Consider the following 17,674-nt stretch of genomic DNA (forward strand, 5'->3'; position numbering starts at 1 on the left):
TATACATATTTTAAGCGAGCCCCGATAAAGTCTGTGGTGTGCGTTGGCTCTTATAGCCGGGTGTTGCAACATCCACGGAAGCAGCAGTTACTTTTTTCAGAATTTTTTACGAAGAAAATTATTAAATATTTTTTGCATATTTCTCTAGTAATACATACATATGAATGTTTGGCTTTGCTTTGTTTTATTTTTCCCACGTCAAAAGCTGGATTACGTTTTTGAAAAGGTTGGTACCACAAAAAATTCGAAACACGATTTCTGTCAGATAGCTTACATGGCGGATAAGAAAAAGTGAAAATACCTTCAAAAAATTATTGTATCATATTTGCTATGTATAGTACTTACATACGTAATTATCAATATTTATATCAACAACTTAAAAGCTCTCATTTAACAAATACATAATATATTGTATATCGATGGCTGTGTGGAAGATTGACCTCAACAACGCCCTATTTCAGAATTTAGTTGAAGAACGCTCTATCTCGGAATTCGTTTCAATAACACCATATCTCAGCTCATTTTCAATGTATTTTCGATTGAGATGGGTTCGTTTTTGAACCGAATTGTGAGATAGGACGTTCTTCAGCCAAATTCTGAAATAGGGCGTTGTTGAAAAATTTTCTGAGATAGGGCCTTCTTCAATCAAATTCTGAAGTAGGGAGTTCTTGAAAAGTTTTCTGAGTTAGGGCGAACTGGCTGCCGACATGGGTCGATTTTCCACTCAGCCATCGATATGTAGATATATGTACTAATACTATATACTAATAAGTGTTTGTATCATTGTCTAACTTTCAGATATTTTACTTTGGATAATAAGCAGTTCATCCTCAAGATGTCACTTTTAAGCGGTAACAGCCATTCCTTGTCTGAGGAGGAGCTTGATGAGTAAGTGTATTTTTAATTTCAGTGCATATTCGCATACATATCTACAAAGAATTATTCGAAGCAAAATTGTTGTAGTCGAATTGGCATGTAAAATTAATGCACGGACTTTACCCCTTCATTAGTAGATCTACCAACTTTTTAGCTATATTATATTTTCTACAATTTTTACCAACAAAGGCTAAAAATCTACCAATAATTTCCGAAAAAAAGCAAAGAGATTTAAATAAACACACATATTTAGCCATCGAACAAACCTTAAATAAAAATGAAAGCTTAACTCTGACGGAGAATAATTGTTTACATTAATACAGGGTCCAAATCAGGGCATCCGTCATCGAATAAAATTTTATTAGAAATTTCCTTTAAGCATTCGGTAGTGAGTTTGCTTCTTCAAATCAAATTGTATTGGAGAAAAAACAGTGTTCAATTTATTTCACTCGATTCGAATCGAGGTTCGTTCGACCACGTTAGCCGTGATTCGGGTCCATTTTCATGTATAGGTTTTTTGTTGAATATTTTATTCTCGTGAAATACAGTTTTCTTGCTTTAAATAAAAATACAATTCATCCAAAGAAGAAATCATATAAAGTGATAGCAGGAGTACAAAAACAAAAATTATACTAAGAAATTTTACGCACTGTGCCACTAAGGATTACAACAAATATATCCTTTTGACATTAAGAACCACCGAGGCGAAAATCCAGCTGCTCTGGTAACACCATCTTTTATGAATTCTTGCTAATCCATTTCCTTCGCCACTATTTATTTCAAATACATTGGCGGGCAAAACTGTAACACTTTTAACTTCAGCCATCGCTACCTTTCCAAGTTCTAACGACTTTCATACTTTTGTTAATTAGTCTTATTAGTACACCTGTACTTGCTTATCTTATAATGATTTGAAGTCAATCCAACATCAATAATAAAACCAGCAGACAAAAATGTAAATATATGCAAATGTTACAGTTTTGCATTTTACGGTTATCTTTTATTTAGTTGGAAGTCGGATGACTTCTTTCTGTATTGTAATCTATTGAAGAAATGATCACCAGTAAATGATATGGTTAATCAGGAACCATAAATGTAAATAATAGATTTACTGTGGAAAGGTTGGACCATGATAAAAACATAGTAAGGTAAAACCGTTCTCTCAATTCGTCGGCCATGATTTTTTTTTTTGAAGTTTGCCAACATTTTAAAATCATATAAAATTGAGAGTAAAAAAAAGCAATTGTTCAAAGTTGTTGTTGGTTGAGATTGAAAATGAGAATGTGTGTGTGAGTTTGTGTATAAAATTTTAAAATTAAATTGTTTGCAAACGTCAAGAATTCAAAAAATTCCTCTCAGCGGTTCTACCTTCCTATTTTTTAGCATGGGCTGGACCGCAGGAAAAGTGGTAAAAAATTGTGGAGTTTGCTTCTTGAAAAAGTTAAGACTGAGAAAAAATATAGCCTAAGGTTTTCCCAATACATTACACTTACTAAAAGTTAATCAATTAACCTAATTTTCCATTTAATTTGTGACATACTTATATCCATTGGACGTCTTCGAGGATTGAACACTTTGTGGAAATACACAATCCCTAGTTAATATTTAATAATCAGTTTACCAACAAAATAAAATCGTTTACGTTCTACTTAAAAAAATCTAGTTTGTCCAGCAAGCAAACAGATTAAAATTGATCTTAGTGCTGTATTCTCATGTAGGTTTTACAATTAACGTGCCCTTTAAACACATTTATTCAGAACGAAATTTGTGTTTAAATGCCAGATAAATTTTAAAACCTATTTAATTGAGAAAACGGGCCTTAAAATCAAAAAAAAAATAATAATAATTTAATACTCAAAGTACGCTACAGGTAGAAAGCATGAACTCATGCAGGCCGACGAACATTACAAAATGTGTATGTATAATATATATGTATGTACATACGTGTATGTAAAGCTCCTGGCGCCATTGTCTTGCTAAGATTACCCTTTGCAAAGCTAACCTTCACACGTCGTTGATAGCGCCTGTTAGTATGCTTCTCATAAAGTACCTACATAGAAAGAACCTAGTAAACCAAACGAACAATATTATAACAAGCTTACCAATGCCAGGGTAAAGCATGAAGCAGCAATTGTTGTCGAAACTGAACCTTCGCACTGGGCGATATTTCAACAATTTAGGTACAAAAAATTATTTATAGATATTTATGGATATCTTTGGGGTGTATTTAGTTAGCGAATTATTATGACATTCCCAAAATTTTCATTTGCTGAAATTCGGAATCCTATATTTTCCATCTCCGCGTCAAAAATTTATTTATGAGACCGGTGCCATTGGAAGCTTTGAGCTCTCACAGAAAGGGCAAAAAATTGTGGTACACTTTTGTTTACGCCCACGTTTTCTCAGAAATTGCAAAAATTCCAACACAAAATATGATGACATGATGATGATGATGATGATGATGAAATATAAATAAATACAAAATATATGTTTTGAACATTCATGTATTTATTGTTTAGTTGTTAATGCACTTTAAAGAAAAAAAAACTAAAATATGCTCTAGGGTCATTTGACACACATTTTAATTTTATGTTCACCCTTATAAATGTGTTTGAGAAAAATGGCTAAAACTAGCTGCTGATGTAAGTTTGTGCTTAAGCACTATTGCAGTTCGCTTGTCATATGGTTCATTGGGTATAAATATACTATAAGTATTCATATTACGCATTGAACTTATGTAGTACTTATTTATTTATGCACTTGTGTGCAACAGACAGTAGTGCGAGCTGAACAGTTTGTAAACCTGTGAAGTACTCAGCCAATTGTTAAATTGAGTTTCAATCGAAAAGAGATAAACATGTTTAAAATGCATGGGTACATATTAGAGATGGGCGCGGCAAGTCGGGAGCCGCCATACCCACGGTACCGATTTCTAATTGGCCGGGAGGTGCGGTATCGGGAAGGTCTGTAAAAATTTGGTGTGCGGGACGGGAGCAAAATCCTTTCTCGACACTCCGGATAAAACTACAAATTCAGAAGAAAACGATTTATGAAATATGCACTCTTTTATGTTTTATTGAGACGAAAACGAACAGCGATGAAGAACCAAAAAATCGGAAGTGGACAGGTATTTCATTACTTTTTATTATTTAAAATTAATTTGAAAGACATGTGCATTTTTCTTAGTGATAGATTTCGGGACCCACAAATTAAATTTCAGTATGGGCGGGATCGGGATTAAATATTTAGTCCCGTGCCCATCTATAGTACATAATATACAATGTTATTCATTTACAACCACTAGGAAGTTTTGTTAGATGCTACGAATGTTATTCATGCCAGCATATACATAGAGATGTGTGTATATTTTTGTATGTACTCGGGTGATTGACTCGGTTTTCCAAACCAAAAGAGTTTTTATGTTAGTTCTCCTCCAATTCGTGTTCTACTTCTTGATGTGACACAAATGGAGAGACTCCACATCCGAAGAAGCTGTTTTATGGCAGAAGTACACCCGGAGGTTTGTCATTGCCTACCGAGGGGCTACCGCTAAGTGAAAAAAAAATTGTATGTTGCTCCCGAGTGGCAGCAGGCAGATCTAAGCACTCCGCTATGGTAACAAGAGCACTACTCAAGAAGTCGGAAAAACTGCAATAAAATATTAAATAAATTAAAATAATTTTTCATTGACTTTTATTTGTGTTACTTTTGATGAAAAAAAAAACTTTGAACTTGTTTTGCTCTGCTCTTTTCTAAATAAAAGCTATCTTTTCTATTAATAGTTTTATTATAATTTTTGGTAATGACTTCAAACAACATAAGCATTTCCAATGCATGAAAACTATGTCAAATGAATCCGATTTATCCGGTTTTTACTTAATTTGAAAATCGGAAAGAGGGTTTTACTCGAATTATAATTTTTCAAGTAACTCGAAAGCCGGTTTTGGAGAAAAGGCGAATAATCGCATACCCATGTATGTACATATTTATATTCCTTTGTAAGTTTGATATGGAGCGCATGAAATTGGTGGCTATAAAATCGAATTTCTGTTTTCTCCACAATGAAGCAATCATAAACCGAGCTGGTGCATGTATTCTGGAAACCTAAGATTTCTACCATAATCACCAATCGAAAAAAATATGTACATACATACTTATGTTAGCATGTATGACCGATTTATTATTTAGCTTTATTGATTTGTGTACCACACAAAGTCATTCATACGATGGCGACCATCACCGTGCGTTAGTCATCGGGAATAGTCATGATTAGACTGCGGGTGTTTATGCAGAAAACAAAGCTTAATAACATGTACCACATAACTACAAACAAACTGTATACAAACTTATAGTTAAGTGGTACATATTTTTAGGCTTCGTTTTCTGCATAAAAAACCGCAGTCTAGTCATGAAAGTTGCTACCAATTTTGGTACTAGCTATCGGCATAATCCACGTCTGACCCCTAGTCTGCACAGAATCAAATCATAATAGAAACACTTTTTTTCTATCAGAGGTTGGGCGGATATTGCCAAACCTCTTAAAAAACATTGACGGTTAAGAGCTCTCCATTTGTGTGACGCGCATCATTAACTGTAGGAAAAGCTCGGCCCAACACACGACAAAAAGTAAGCGCCGAATATTTATAAAATTGATTTCATCATCACGGTAGAATTTCCGAAATAAAATTAATTTGGAGCTGGAAGTTTTCTGTTTTCTTAAGTTATTTATGTAGGAATTGAGAAAAGTGTATTGAAGTCACGAAATACGATGAAAATACATATGTATATAAACATCGATGAAGCACTCTGGATGATCCAGTCTGAATAGTTTAACTTGTATACGCTTTGTTCATTACTTCCCCAAATGAAATTTTAACTTAACTTAATTGAGTATTGTGCCCTCGAAGTTAAGGTAATTTATTTTATTGGTCCAAGACAGTTCATAAGTTCAAAATGCCTTGAAAGAGATAAATATTTTGGCTCAATATCCACTTAAAAGATAAGTTATTCAAACTTTGGACTCGGATCAGTAATAAAAACAGTTCAAAAACAAATTTTTGCTTTTCCTTTTGCCCGTGATTAGGACCGAAAGTTGTATAGCTCTTAAGTTCTCTCTGAATGAACTTTTAAATTAGGGAGAGTTGCTAGAAACTCTTTGTTTTTTTTTTGTGTAGAGACCAATCTCATTTAAAATGCGTACTGTGTAGACACAGAAATATGAAAATATCTATGCACCCATAATCTAAATAAAGTGGTTATTTTGCTTGTTTCATAATTTTATCATTCCTTTATCCTTTTTGCACCGTTTGTTATGTGAAGTATTCTCTTTTCTTGAGTTAAAAACTAATGGTGATATCTACACCCATTGTATTGTCCTTCACTTCTGTGGAGTAAATCGAGCTCTCAAACAATAACTAATTACTGGTTTGTTTCATTTCTGAGCTTTCTTTTGTTTGCATTTGCTGACCTAATTAAAACGAATTCATTTATGGTGATTTCGTTTCTACCAAAAAATGTCACATTTTGATAGCCCTTTTGTCGTGTTCAATTCTAAAATAAAGGCAAATGGTGAGAAAATATTGTGTTCGTTTCTTAAAATTTGACACTCTTGTAAGGCGAAAAAAAGGCGCATTTTCACACAGGAATTCACTTATGGTGATTTCGTTTTAATTAGGTCAGCCAATGCAAACAAAAGAAAGCTCAGAAATGAAACAAACCAGTAATTAATTATTGTTTGAGAGCTCGATTTACTCCACAGAAGTAAAGGACAATACAATGGGCGTAGATAGACACATGGCCTGACAAATTTAAGGAACATTATACTTATACCTACTTACAACTTTGTAGCCTTCATCAAATTCAGTCTTGAAATACTTACACAGTTTAACAGCCAATTTCACGAAAGCAATTTAAGTGAAAAATGATGTAATTTTCTGGCATTTTCTGGTGGTTTTGGCGGTCCTATCAAATAGATTCTATGAAAAAATGATCAAATAAATAATAGGGTATTATTACTGGAAATCCGATCCAAAAATATTGATTTTCAAGAATTCTATACCATTTCTACGAGAAGTATTTTTTTTTTCATATAAAATATATGGAAAACTTTGAGCGCTTTGAGTGACATCTAAATATTTTTTAATTTAAAAATAAAAAAATAGTTGTATATTTTTTCGGTATAGAACAATTCTAGGAGAGCATAAAAATTCCTACTTTACTTTTTTTACGTGCATTTTTGGACCACCCCAATGTAACGGGTGATTTTTTTGAGGTTAGGATTTTCATGCATTAGTATTTGACAGATCACGTGGGATTTCAGACATGGTGTCAAAGAGAAAGATGCTCAGTATGCTTTGACATTTCATCATGAATAGACTTACTAACGAGCAACGCTTGCAAATCATTGAATTTTATTACCAAAATCAGTGTTCGGTTCGAAATGTGTTGAATGTGTGAAAAGTTGGCAGAAAATCCGCTTTTTTATCGACAAATTTTGTTCAGCGATGAGGCTCATTTCTGGTTGAATGGCTTCGTAAATAAGCAAAATCATGCGATTTGACGCCTTTAGACTATTTTTTGTGGGGCTACGTCAAGTCTAAAGTCTACAGAAATAAGCCAGCAACTATTCCAGCTTTGGAAGACAACATTTCCGAAGAAATTCGGGCTATTCCGGCCGAAATGCTCGAAAAAGTGGACTTTCCGAATGGACCACCTAAGACGCAGCCGCGGTCAACATTTAAATGAAATTATCTTCAAAAAGTAAATGTCATGGACCAATCTAACGTTTCAAATAAAGAACCGATGAGATTTTGCAAATTTTATGCGTTTTTTTAAAAAAAAAAGGTATCAAGCTCTTAAAAAATCACCCGTTACATGCGTATTTATAAAAATTAGTATGTAAATATATATATGTATTAGCATGTAAGAGCCTCCCAGTACCTTATAACGAACTGTTGACTTTAACATGGCGACGTCCTAGGCATCAGTCAATTATCCGACTCCGCGTTTGATTTAAACTTCTTTAAAATGCATTTGGCTTAAGGCACTTCGAAGTCAGTATGTTTCTTTTGCAGATGTCTTTTCAACCAATTTCAAATTACTAAGTATTAAATGCTGAAATAGTTTATTGCCCAAAGTAAGATGATGCATTTGAATTATTTGCAATGATATGTATCGTCTTCAGAAAATACAACATTACGAATGTCTTCACAAAAGTGACCCACATGTGCAAGCTGCAATATGATCGTTTCGACAAAGCAAGTGGCCGCTAACGCTTTGCCCAATTTGTGACATATATATGAGTCATAACTCTTTTTTGCTTGCATTCTTATTATATAATATTGCAGTCACATGTGTGTTTACATTACTGACCTTACTTACTAATTATTTGTAGACACACAACAATAGTGACGAACAAAAGTATTGGCCCAGAGAATAAAAAACTTTGCACATATTGCGAAAAAATCAATGTGCCAATACTTTTGTTCGTCACTGTATGTACATATGTACGCACTTTATGTACAAAATATGTTGTACGGGGGCAACTATCTTATTATGCGTAATTTCTTCTTCGAATAAGGCAAAATCTAAACGACGGTGTTTCTGAAGTTAATTATAATAATAATAGATTGGCGCTGACGCATATGTTAGTGTTTGGCCGAGCTTCTCCTCCAATTTGTGGCGTGCGCCTTGATGTTGTCACACAAAGTGGAGGGACCTACAGTTTTACGCCGACTCCGAACGCCGATTGTATTTTTTGAGAAGCTGTTTTTCATGGCAGAAATACACTCGGAGGTTTGCCATTGCCTGCCGAGGGGCGACCGCTGTTAAAAAAAAAACTTTTCTCTAAATTTTTTGCGATGTTGCTTTGACCAGGGCTTGAACCCAGGCGCTGCGGAGTGGAAGCGCGCTCTGCTTACCACTACACCACAGCGGCCGCGGAAGTTAATGTAACACCCGATTTACACGATTCAAGTACTTGAAAGCAATTCTTGCTCATTCTCTTTTGTGTTTTCTATTTGCTTTTACACGTTTCAATTCTGTTGAACTCAAGTTTTTGGTTCTTTAAATGGGAAGTAACGAAAATGCCAAAAGCAAAGCAAGAAAGTTGAAACGACTTGACGGTACAGACGCATGTGTACTCGTCCCTTTTCTTCTCACCCCCTCTCTTCCACATGCGAGCAGAATTGAATTCAATATTTGAACTGTGTAAAAGCAGTCTAAGTAATTTATGGATGAATGTAGAGTGACCGGGTGAAACCCACGCTAAAAATATAGCCTATCAAATTGGGCGTGCTGTATCTTCTGGTTGAATTACCGACTTTCAGTTTAGACCGGAAGTGATTTTTTTAACTAGACGTACATGTTTTTACTACAGATTTGGATTTTAGGATAAAAATACGTATTTTTTGTTAGAAACTTTTTTCTCGAAAGTGCCTTTTTCAACCTCTAAAATGAAAAAATATGATTTAGTAACTCATGGGTGCTCTCTTTTTTGGTCGTATTACTGACTTCGTTATTCCATTTTATTAAAAGTGGATCCCTAATCTGTATGTAAATATACATATGTATGTAAGTATTTATACACCAAAAAGTAATTTTTAAGCAAAAGACAAAAGTGCCTTCAATCCTCTTCCTTACTAATATTATAGTATAATAATATATTCAACCGATCATCATGCAATTTTGTATACTGCTGTTATTTAGCCCAACTTAAAATATAGGATACATTTAATCTCGATTAGGCAAGAGGGCGGGGCACCTCCCATACAAACGGAATTTTTCATACTGCATTTCTCAGGAAATATTTTTGGTAGACTACTGTAACTTAGTATGGAGATATATAAAATCATTTTCTACTCATGAATGAGGGTTGCCACCTTTTAAAAGAATCTAATTCAACTTCAATTAAAAGAGTTATTTATTTGAAAATGAAATTAAAAAAATGCATGTCAAGAGGCTTAAAAAAGCTGTAGTTTAATATATTTTGAAAAGGCTTGCCACCTGTTTGAAAAGTAAAATTTAAATTAAGCCATCTGAACAATTTAAATTGGGTTGGCAAACAAAATATTGCTAAGAAACCTTTATCTTTAAAGTTTGGAATAATATTGAAGTCTTTCACAAGGGTTCTTTTTAAAAATGCAACTTAATTAGTTTAAATGAATCACAGCGAACGGCAGTGCGCGCGAGTGACGAAAGCAGCCACAGTAGCATTCCTGCAGGGAAACCGCGGACTAGTGAATCAAATTTCTAGTTCCGTACTAGGCCTTTGTCACCAAAAAGGAACTAGTCCGATAGGAACTAGATCCACACCAGTCCAAAATCGGCGAAAAGTGGTACTTTTAAAAAACTAATTTTTCAGTTTTTTTTCACTAGAAATCTATATCTAAAGTGACGAATTTAGAAATGGTTCGGAACTATAGAAAAGGGGATGCATAACGAACTAGATCTTATTTGTCGAATTTAGAACTAGTTCGGAACTATCGAGAAAGGGATGCAGCGGGGGGCTTGTTTACTTTACATAGATATGTGTTTGGCGGCTTTTTCGTTCAAATACGCTTCTATTCTATGCTTCGCAGATGCTTTTTCATAGCTTGGTAATACAAAACTAAAATTTGTGTTAACATTTCAACATTTTGGGACCGTCTGCGCACCAGTTCAGAACTAGAGATTTTCCCCACAGGGATTTAAATGACTCGCTTATATATACACGAGATTTGGAAGTTTTTATCCAGATGTCCAATCGACATGTTTGAGATATCGTTGGAAAGGATTCTTAAAAATTAGGCTAAAGTGTTGCGAAACAAAAAACGTTTTTTCGCTTCTGCCGGTTTAAGGGGGCATGTGGGCACACCCAACATATTTAGTGTTATTCTATAGGCCAATACCTTTCAAACGATACCTTACATATTAAGTTCCGGCCACTAGTTGGAAAGATATATTTGGCTCAAACCTCATATTTTTAATTCCGAAATTCTTCCAAATGAATATCAAATATACAGGAGCGACCGCGAGGGCAGAATCGGCGGTGGTGTTCTTTTTGCGGTGCATTCATCGATACCATCCGAGGAAGTTAGTCTTCCTGCCATTGAATATACCGAATTTAAATGTATACGTGTACAGGCTGGAAAGACTTATATTTATTTAGCTCTTTGCTACATCCCTCCTAATTCAGCCGTATCAGTATATATGCAGCTAGTTTCTTTACTTGAGACCGTAAATGCAATGCCTACGGCATCCGATTCTATGATTGTTTTGGGCGATTTAAATCTGCCACACATTTCATGGAACATCATTGACACAGATGTTGTACCAGTTTCATCTAGAGATAGTTACAATGTATTTCTGGAGGAAATGGCTGAACTTTGCCCCAAACAAATAAATATATGTCCAAATAAGTTTGGAAAGGCCTTGGATCTCGTTTACGTTGATGATGTTCCGAAGGCCTCTATTAATCGGTGTGATCCCCTAGTTTTGCGGGAAGATGCATACCATCCTGCTTTGGAGTTAAGCTACGATATCATAAATGAAATACTTAATAATAAGTCAAGCGCAAGTACTAGATATGTTTTTGCGAAAGCAAATTTCAGGAAAATTAACAAAGAACTTTCAAAGTTATCTTGGCCAATATATAGAGATGACGTGGAGCGTAGCGTTGAGCACTTTAATGATACTGTTTTCAATTTGTTTCGAAAGTATGTGCCAAAACGTAATATTGTTCATGAAGAACCAATACAATTATGGTTCACTAAAGAGCTTAACTAATTGAAAAATAAAAAGTCGCACTCATTTAAACTGTATAAAAGAACGGGCTTACACAGTGATTACCTAAGGTACTCAGTTTTGCGGCATAGCTACTTCGCATTAAATAAGAAATATTATAATCCATATTTATGTAAAATTAAGAAGAATTTAATTAACAATCCTAAATCATTTTATGGTTTCGTAAATTCAAAGCGTAAGGCACATGGTTTTCCGTCCGCTATGCATTATCGCAACACTATCTAGCGACAGCCAACTCATTGCCAACATGTTTGCATAATTTAAATGAATTATTACAATATGGGAATCCATCAAAATGATTTTAAAACTACATGTAAAGGGGTTTCCATCTGTTTAAAATCTCAATTGAGTTTAAAAAGTATGACAAGTGAGAAGCTTAAGAAAGTTTTAGTTTGAAAATATTTGGAAGATGGTTAAACAAATTTTAAACCTTCTTTTTTTTTAATTGATATAAATTTTACTCAATGTAGAACCCAAAAATTTCATACACTCAGCGAAGTAGGCGAGGGCGATCTAGTTCTCATATAAAAATTGTAAATTACCCTTAATTTCTTCATACTCAAATTATCGGAAAATAGCTAAATAGGCAGAAAAAGGCACTACAAATCGCAACAAAGGCAAAATAAGGCACTAAAGACAAAAACCGAAAAATAATCAAAAAATACATTTATTTTAGAAATGTTTATTTTACAAGTAAAATGAGAAAAACTATGAACTTCATTGTTTCACTCATGATAGAAAAAAGAAGGTAGTTTCAATAAACAACTTTTGACAGATAAAAAATTGTTTGAAGTTTCATAAATTGTGAGTATTATCGACGGCCTTGGCACTTTGAATATTAAAAAAATAAATCGGAGTATTTTCTATCCCATATTTATACCAATGTAATAATCGGGCAAGTTCTGCAATACACGTCCGAGTGAATTTCAACTCCTGCCAATTCGAATTCAAAGCGAGCTTGATTGAAATTCACTCGAAAGTGAATTGCAGAACCTGCCTGATTATTTCAAATCAAAACCCATTATCAGTGCTTGGTCTTTTTTGTACTTACGTAGCTCGCACTATTTTTATTAAAAACATATAAAATATAGGCTATGAAATGAAGTCTCCTCGTAATTGTTCTTTTTATTTTATAATAAAAACCACGCGCGCTTTAGGGCAGATCTCCATAGCATCCGTATACGTATGGGTGCGCTTGACAGAAAAATTTAATATAAAAATTTTTATGGCAGCCCCTACATAGCAACGCATGAAATTGTAAGAAAATTGTATGAATTTGGATTTCTAAGCGTAAATGTCAAATCCATGCATACGGATACGCATGCTATGGAGGTCAGCCTTCATGCTGTTAGTTTTTCGATTTCTTATTTTGAATGCAAACTTGCAATTTAACAATCTGTTTCTAAAGAATGTTCTTCCCAAATGAAACCTTTTTATATTTTTGTTAAAATTTATTTTTAAATTCATCAGATTTTGAAAAAAGTAGGGATTCGTGATTAGCGTATCATCAATAATAATAATAACAAGTAAGAAAGTCTAAGTTCGGGTGGAGCCGAACATTAAATACCCGGCGCAAGTATTAAATATATGTTTTTTCACCTTTCCGAAAGCTATCGCTAGGTGGTAAGCCGGAGTGTATCAATTGTGAGTAAATTAGCGTCCTTAAATTTCGAAATATTGCAGTTTCAAGCATTTCAGAAATTTGCCGTTATATGAAAAGCGCCCGTAATTTCAGTCCGATTTCAATAATTTTAAAAATTTTGATTTTATGTGGCAAGCACAATAACCATACCGAGTAGGTTAGAACGGTTACCGAGATACATATATGTGATGATCACAAGTTCAATTTTGAATAAATTACCTTTAATATTTACTGATTTATCGAAGATTTTGTATTTCTCTAAATTACTGTTATATGGGATGTGGGCGTGGTTATTATCCGATTTTCTTAATTTTCGGCTATTTAGTATGCTGTACCAAGGCCAACAACTATCCCAAGTTTGGAAGAAATTGGTGCAGCGGTTACCAAGATATACACATGTAACCATAAGTGGGCGTGGCTACGCCCATTTTCCAAAAATGTATAATATTATTAGTTTTCGTCTAAAAATTGTTGTAAATATCAATTTTGAGTGAATAATCTTCAGTAGTTACTAAAATATCGCAGTTTTCGTATTTCCGAAAATTACCGTTGTATGGGAAGTAGGCGTGGTTATTGTCCGGTTTAAAAAATTATCGGCCATTCAGTGTGCTGTATCAAGGCCAACAACTGTGCCAAGTTTGGAAAAAATTGGTGCAGCGGTTACCAAGATATACACATGTAACCATAAGTGGGCGTGGCTACGCCCATTTTCCAAAAATTTATAATATTCTTATTTTTCGTCTGAAAATTATTGTAAATATAAATTTTGAGTGAATTATCTTCAGTAGTTACTAAGTATACCATATGGGAAGTGGGCGTGGTTACAGTCCGATTTCGCCCATTTTCAATACCAACCTACCTTGGATTAACAGAAACCTACATACCAAATTTCGTTGAGATATCGCAATGTTTGCTCGAGTTATCGTGTACACGGACGGACGGACGGACAGACGGACGGACAGACAGACATGGCTTAATCGATTTCTCTATTCATTCTGAGCATTTATGTATACATTTGTCTATATCTATCTCGATTCGTTTTGGCTGTTACAAACAACCGTTATGTGAACAAAATTAATATACCCTTGTGCACAAGTGCGCTCGGGTATAATAATAGATTGGCGCTTACACATACATATGTTAGTGTTTGGCAGAGCTTCTCCTCCGACTTGTGGCGTGCGCCTTGATGTTATCACACAAAGTAGAGGGACCTACAGTTTTACGCCGACTCCGAACGCCGATTGTATTTTTATGAGAAGCTGTTTTTCATGGCAGATATACACTCGGAGGTTTGCCATTGCCTACCGAAGGACGACCGCTGTTAAGAAAAACCCTTCTGCTATATTTTTTTGCGATGTTGCTTTGATCAGGACGAATGGATAATGCTTGAGCCAAGAGCTTGTGTAAGCAAATATATTTTTTGGCCAAAAATGTCAGTTACGCGGTTTTGCAGAACGACGATACACGATTTTGTACTTAACGACGATATGTAGGTATAATTTTGATCACACTCTTCATGCGTTCTGAAACCTAGTCGTCAGCCCCATTTTCGAAATTATGTAGCCGGCACAAGTCCATTATACTCCACATCTTTGAATGTACTGATAAAATCATCTGTTTAAAAAAAAATATTTCCTTTGTGATCAGGTAGCATGAATTTGATGAAATGTCATAATTTTATTAAAAGTCAAATGGTTAACAACAACAACGAATGTCATTAAATTAACTACCTTCTTTTTTGTATCATGGTTTTACTTTTTGAAAAATTTCTACTTTGATCTTTGACTATTTTCTCCTTTCGAGTTTTTAACTCAGAAATCTTTAATTTCTATAGGTGTAGTAACATTGAACCATAAGATACATTTTGAAGTTTTCTGGCAGAATTTTCATTAGATTTTCGCGAATAAAAGCCTTGAATTACAATTAAAGGTGAAAAGGAAAACATCTTTAAAAAGGCAAAAAAGGGCAATATCAAGTTTATATATGGAATCAAGGAAAGCTAAATCAAGGACGGCCTAGGAGTTTACAACATTGAAAAATAAAAGATCCATTGTGTTATCAGCCAAATCTGGCAGTCGCTGGATTCCAACATTCGATATCGCTAATTTTGATCGCCAACATGCCCCTAAAGCTCAACCCAGAATTACAGCGGGCGACGATAAAGCGGTCGTCGGTAAGTGAACAGCTGTTCAGTTACCGCAGTGAAATCCGTCGGAGTGAACACAATTGCGGTTGACGACGGTTTCCGTTAACTGTCATTTTGATTTGGAAATTTTTATTAAAATATTTTTATATGTTTGGTGCGTGCGTGCATGTATATTTTCTGGAAAAATATAAATGGTTAAAAGCATTTGCAAACTTGTGAAAATAATAGAAATAAATTTGAATTAACCGAAAAACGTTGGCGGTAAAAATGCTGCCGCCGCAATTGTGTGCTATTCCATATACCTTCGTGAGTTTTAATTTTGACAGCGGTTAACCGTCGACCGCTATACCATCGTCCGCTGCAATTCTGGGTAGAGCTTAATACTGCCGGCTCTGGCTGATTACATATTGCATCTGTTACTTTTCGATGTTGTAAACTTCTAGGCCGCACTGCTTTCCGTTTAGAGAATTTTCGCAACCAAAATTTGGCGTAGCGATTCTCAGAATTCCACTGCTGGCTAGGCTTTGGGTCTTGCATGTTATATGCAAACTTATGTTTTCTGAGTTCTTTTGACGTACTGAACTAAAAGAAACTAGTTCATTCAAGTGATAAGAACTAGAATCTGTGATCACTAAAATGAACTAAATTTCGTAACTGTAGTGTGTATCCCGCTCAGAACCATGATGCAATAATACAAGGTGGTATCAGTACCCTTTCGGAAATAACTGACTTGTCTCAGAAATCAATCAATTGACAAAGTAGTTGGAAACAAACAATATGTGCAGATTATGATTTTTAAATTAGATGGAACATATGCAGCGTCGGATAATTAGCTTGGTTTCAGGACATCGCCTTGTTAATAAAGTTAGTTGCTTACAAGAAAAAAAGGAAGAATTCAAACTATTTGTGGTTTGTAAAAAGGTACTTTTTAAATTGCTTTCAAAGTAATTGAATTTCCAACGTGGTTGTGACAGCTCGACTGCCTTAGCTCAGTAGAATAAGAAGAAAAACGGGAAGAAAAATTTCATATTTTCTTTTAAACAAAATTAGCTTTTTTATAGTATATTCGAAATCATGATAAAAAAATAGGAAGGTAGAACCGCTGAGAGGAATTTTTCAAATTCTTGACGTTTGCAAGTAATTTAATTTAAAATTTTACACACACATTCTCATTTTCAATCTCATACAACAACAAATTTGAACAATTCCTTTTTTTTATTCTCAATTTTATACGATTTTAAAATGTTGGCAAACTTCAAAAAAAAATCATGGGCGACGCATTGAGAGAACGGTTTTACCTTACTATGCTTGTATCATGTTCGAAATGGAATAAAATAAAATAAGAAACAAAATGTGTATACTGAGAAAAAAAATCAACTATATTATAAGGAAAAAAACTGTTAAAGAAGTAACAGTGGTTCACCTAAGGCAGTCAATATGGAATATGGAATTAGAGCGAGAAGCTTCCAGCCGATAACACCTTGTATTATGGCATCATGACTCAGAACACGACTCTAATATGAGTGAACCAGTAATTGGCGGTTAAATTCAATAAACGGAAATGAAGTGGACGCTGTGATAATTGAATGTAGAGCAAAAATACTAGAGTTTTCCAATTAATTGAAGAGCGCTATAGATTCATATACACACACATACAACCAGAGGCACTTCTAAGAACCAAAATAAATGAAGTAACATACATATATATTTTTATGTAATACAGCAAGTAAACCGACGTTATACTCTTATTACATTTTGTAGGCACGAGCCGGTATATTCAATAAAAACTGCGTCAGAATTACGTAGGCAGCAAACCAGTAGAATATTGGCTCGTGCTGGATAAATAACACTGTATATCAGCATTTTTGCAACAGAATAACCATGGCGGAGCTTTAAAAGAGGTAATCATATTGATAATTTGCACTGTGCAAAGTCGTAGTTATTCTTATTCTTCTTATTTGGCACTACAACCGATGTTTTAGCCGAGACTTAAAAACGGCGGCAATTGCCTCTTTCCTTTGCGAAGCTGCGCAGATAGGTCCTTCTGCAATTGGTTCTTCGATTTTGTTCATGGGCGCCCTTGCTTTCATTGCCCACCCATGGGTGCCGAGTTGAAGGATCTTTTTACTGCAGCGTTGTTATGTTCAATCCAGCCCAATCGTTGTTTTTTATGCCCTATGTCCATGTTCTTAAAAACTCATACAGTTCTCCATTCCATTTTCTTCGGC

General features: G+C 34.6%; 1 protein-coding gene across 2 annotated transcripts in view; it reads left to right on the plus strand.

The window, feature by feature from the left end:
- Positions 1 to 17,674, plus strand: part of LOC118737905 (uridine phosphorylase 1-like) — a 175,591-nt gene that overhangs the window by 63,442 nt on the left and 94,475 nt on the right. For both annotated transcript variants that reach the window (XM_036468721.1, XM_036468723.1), the window contains exon 2: positions 799 to 888. In XM_036468721.1, the coding sequence (XP_036324614.1) occupies positions 799 to 888 (90 nt within the window). The remainder of the gene's footprint in view (positions 1 to 798; positions 889 to 17,674) is intronic.

Source organism: Rhagoletis pomonella, unplaced genomic scaffold, assembly GCF_013731165.1.
Source record: "Rhagoletis pomonella isolate Grant_MI unplaced genomic scaffold, Rhpom_1.0 Rhpom_scaffold_00004, whole genome shotgun sequence".
NCBI classification, from domain to species: domain Eukaryota; kingdom Metazoa; phylum Arthropoda; class Insecta; order Diptera; family Tephritidae; genus Rhagoletis; species Rhagoletis pomonella.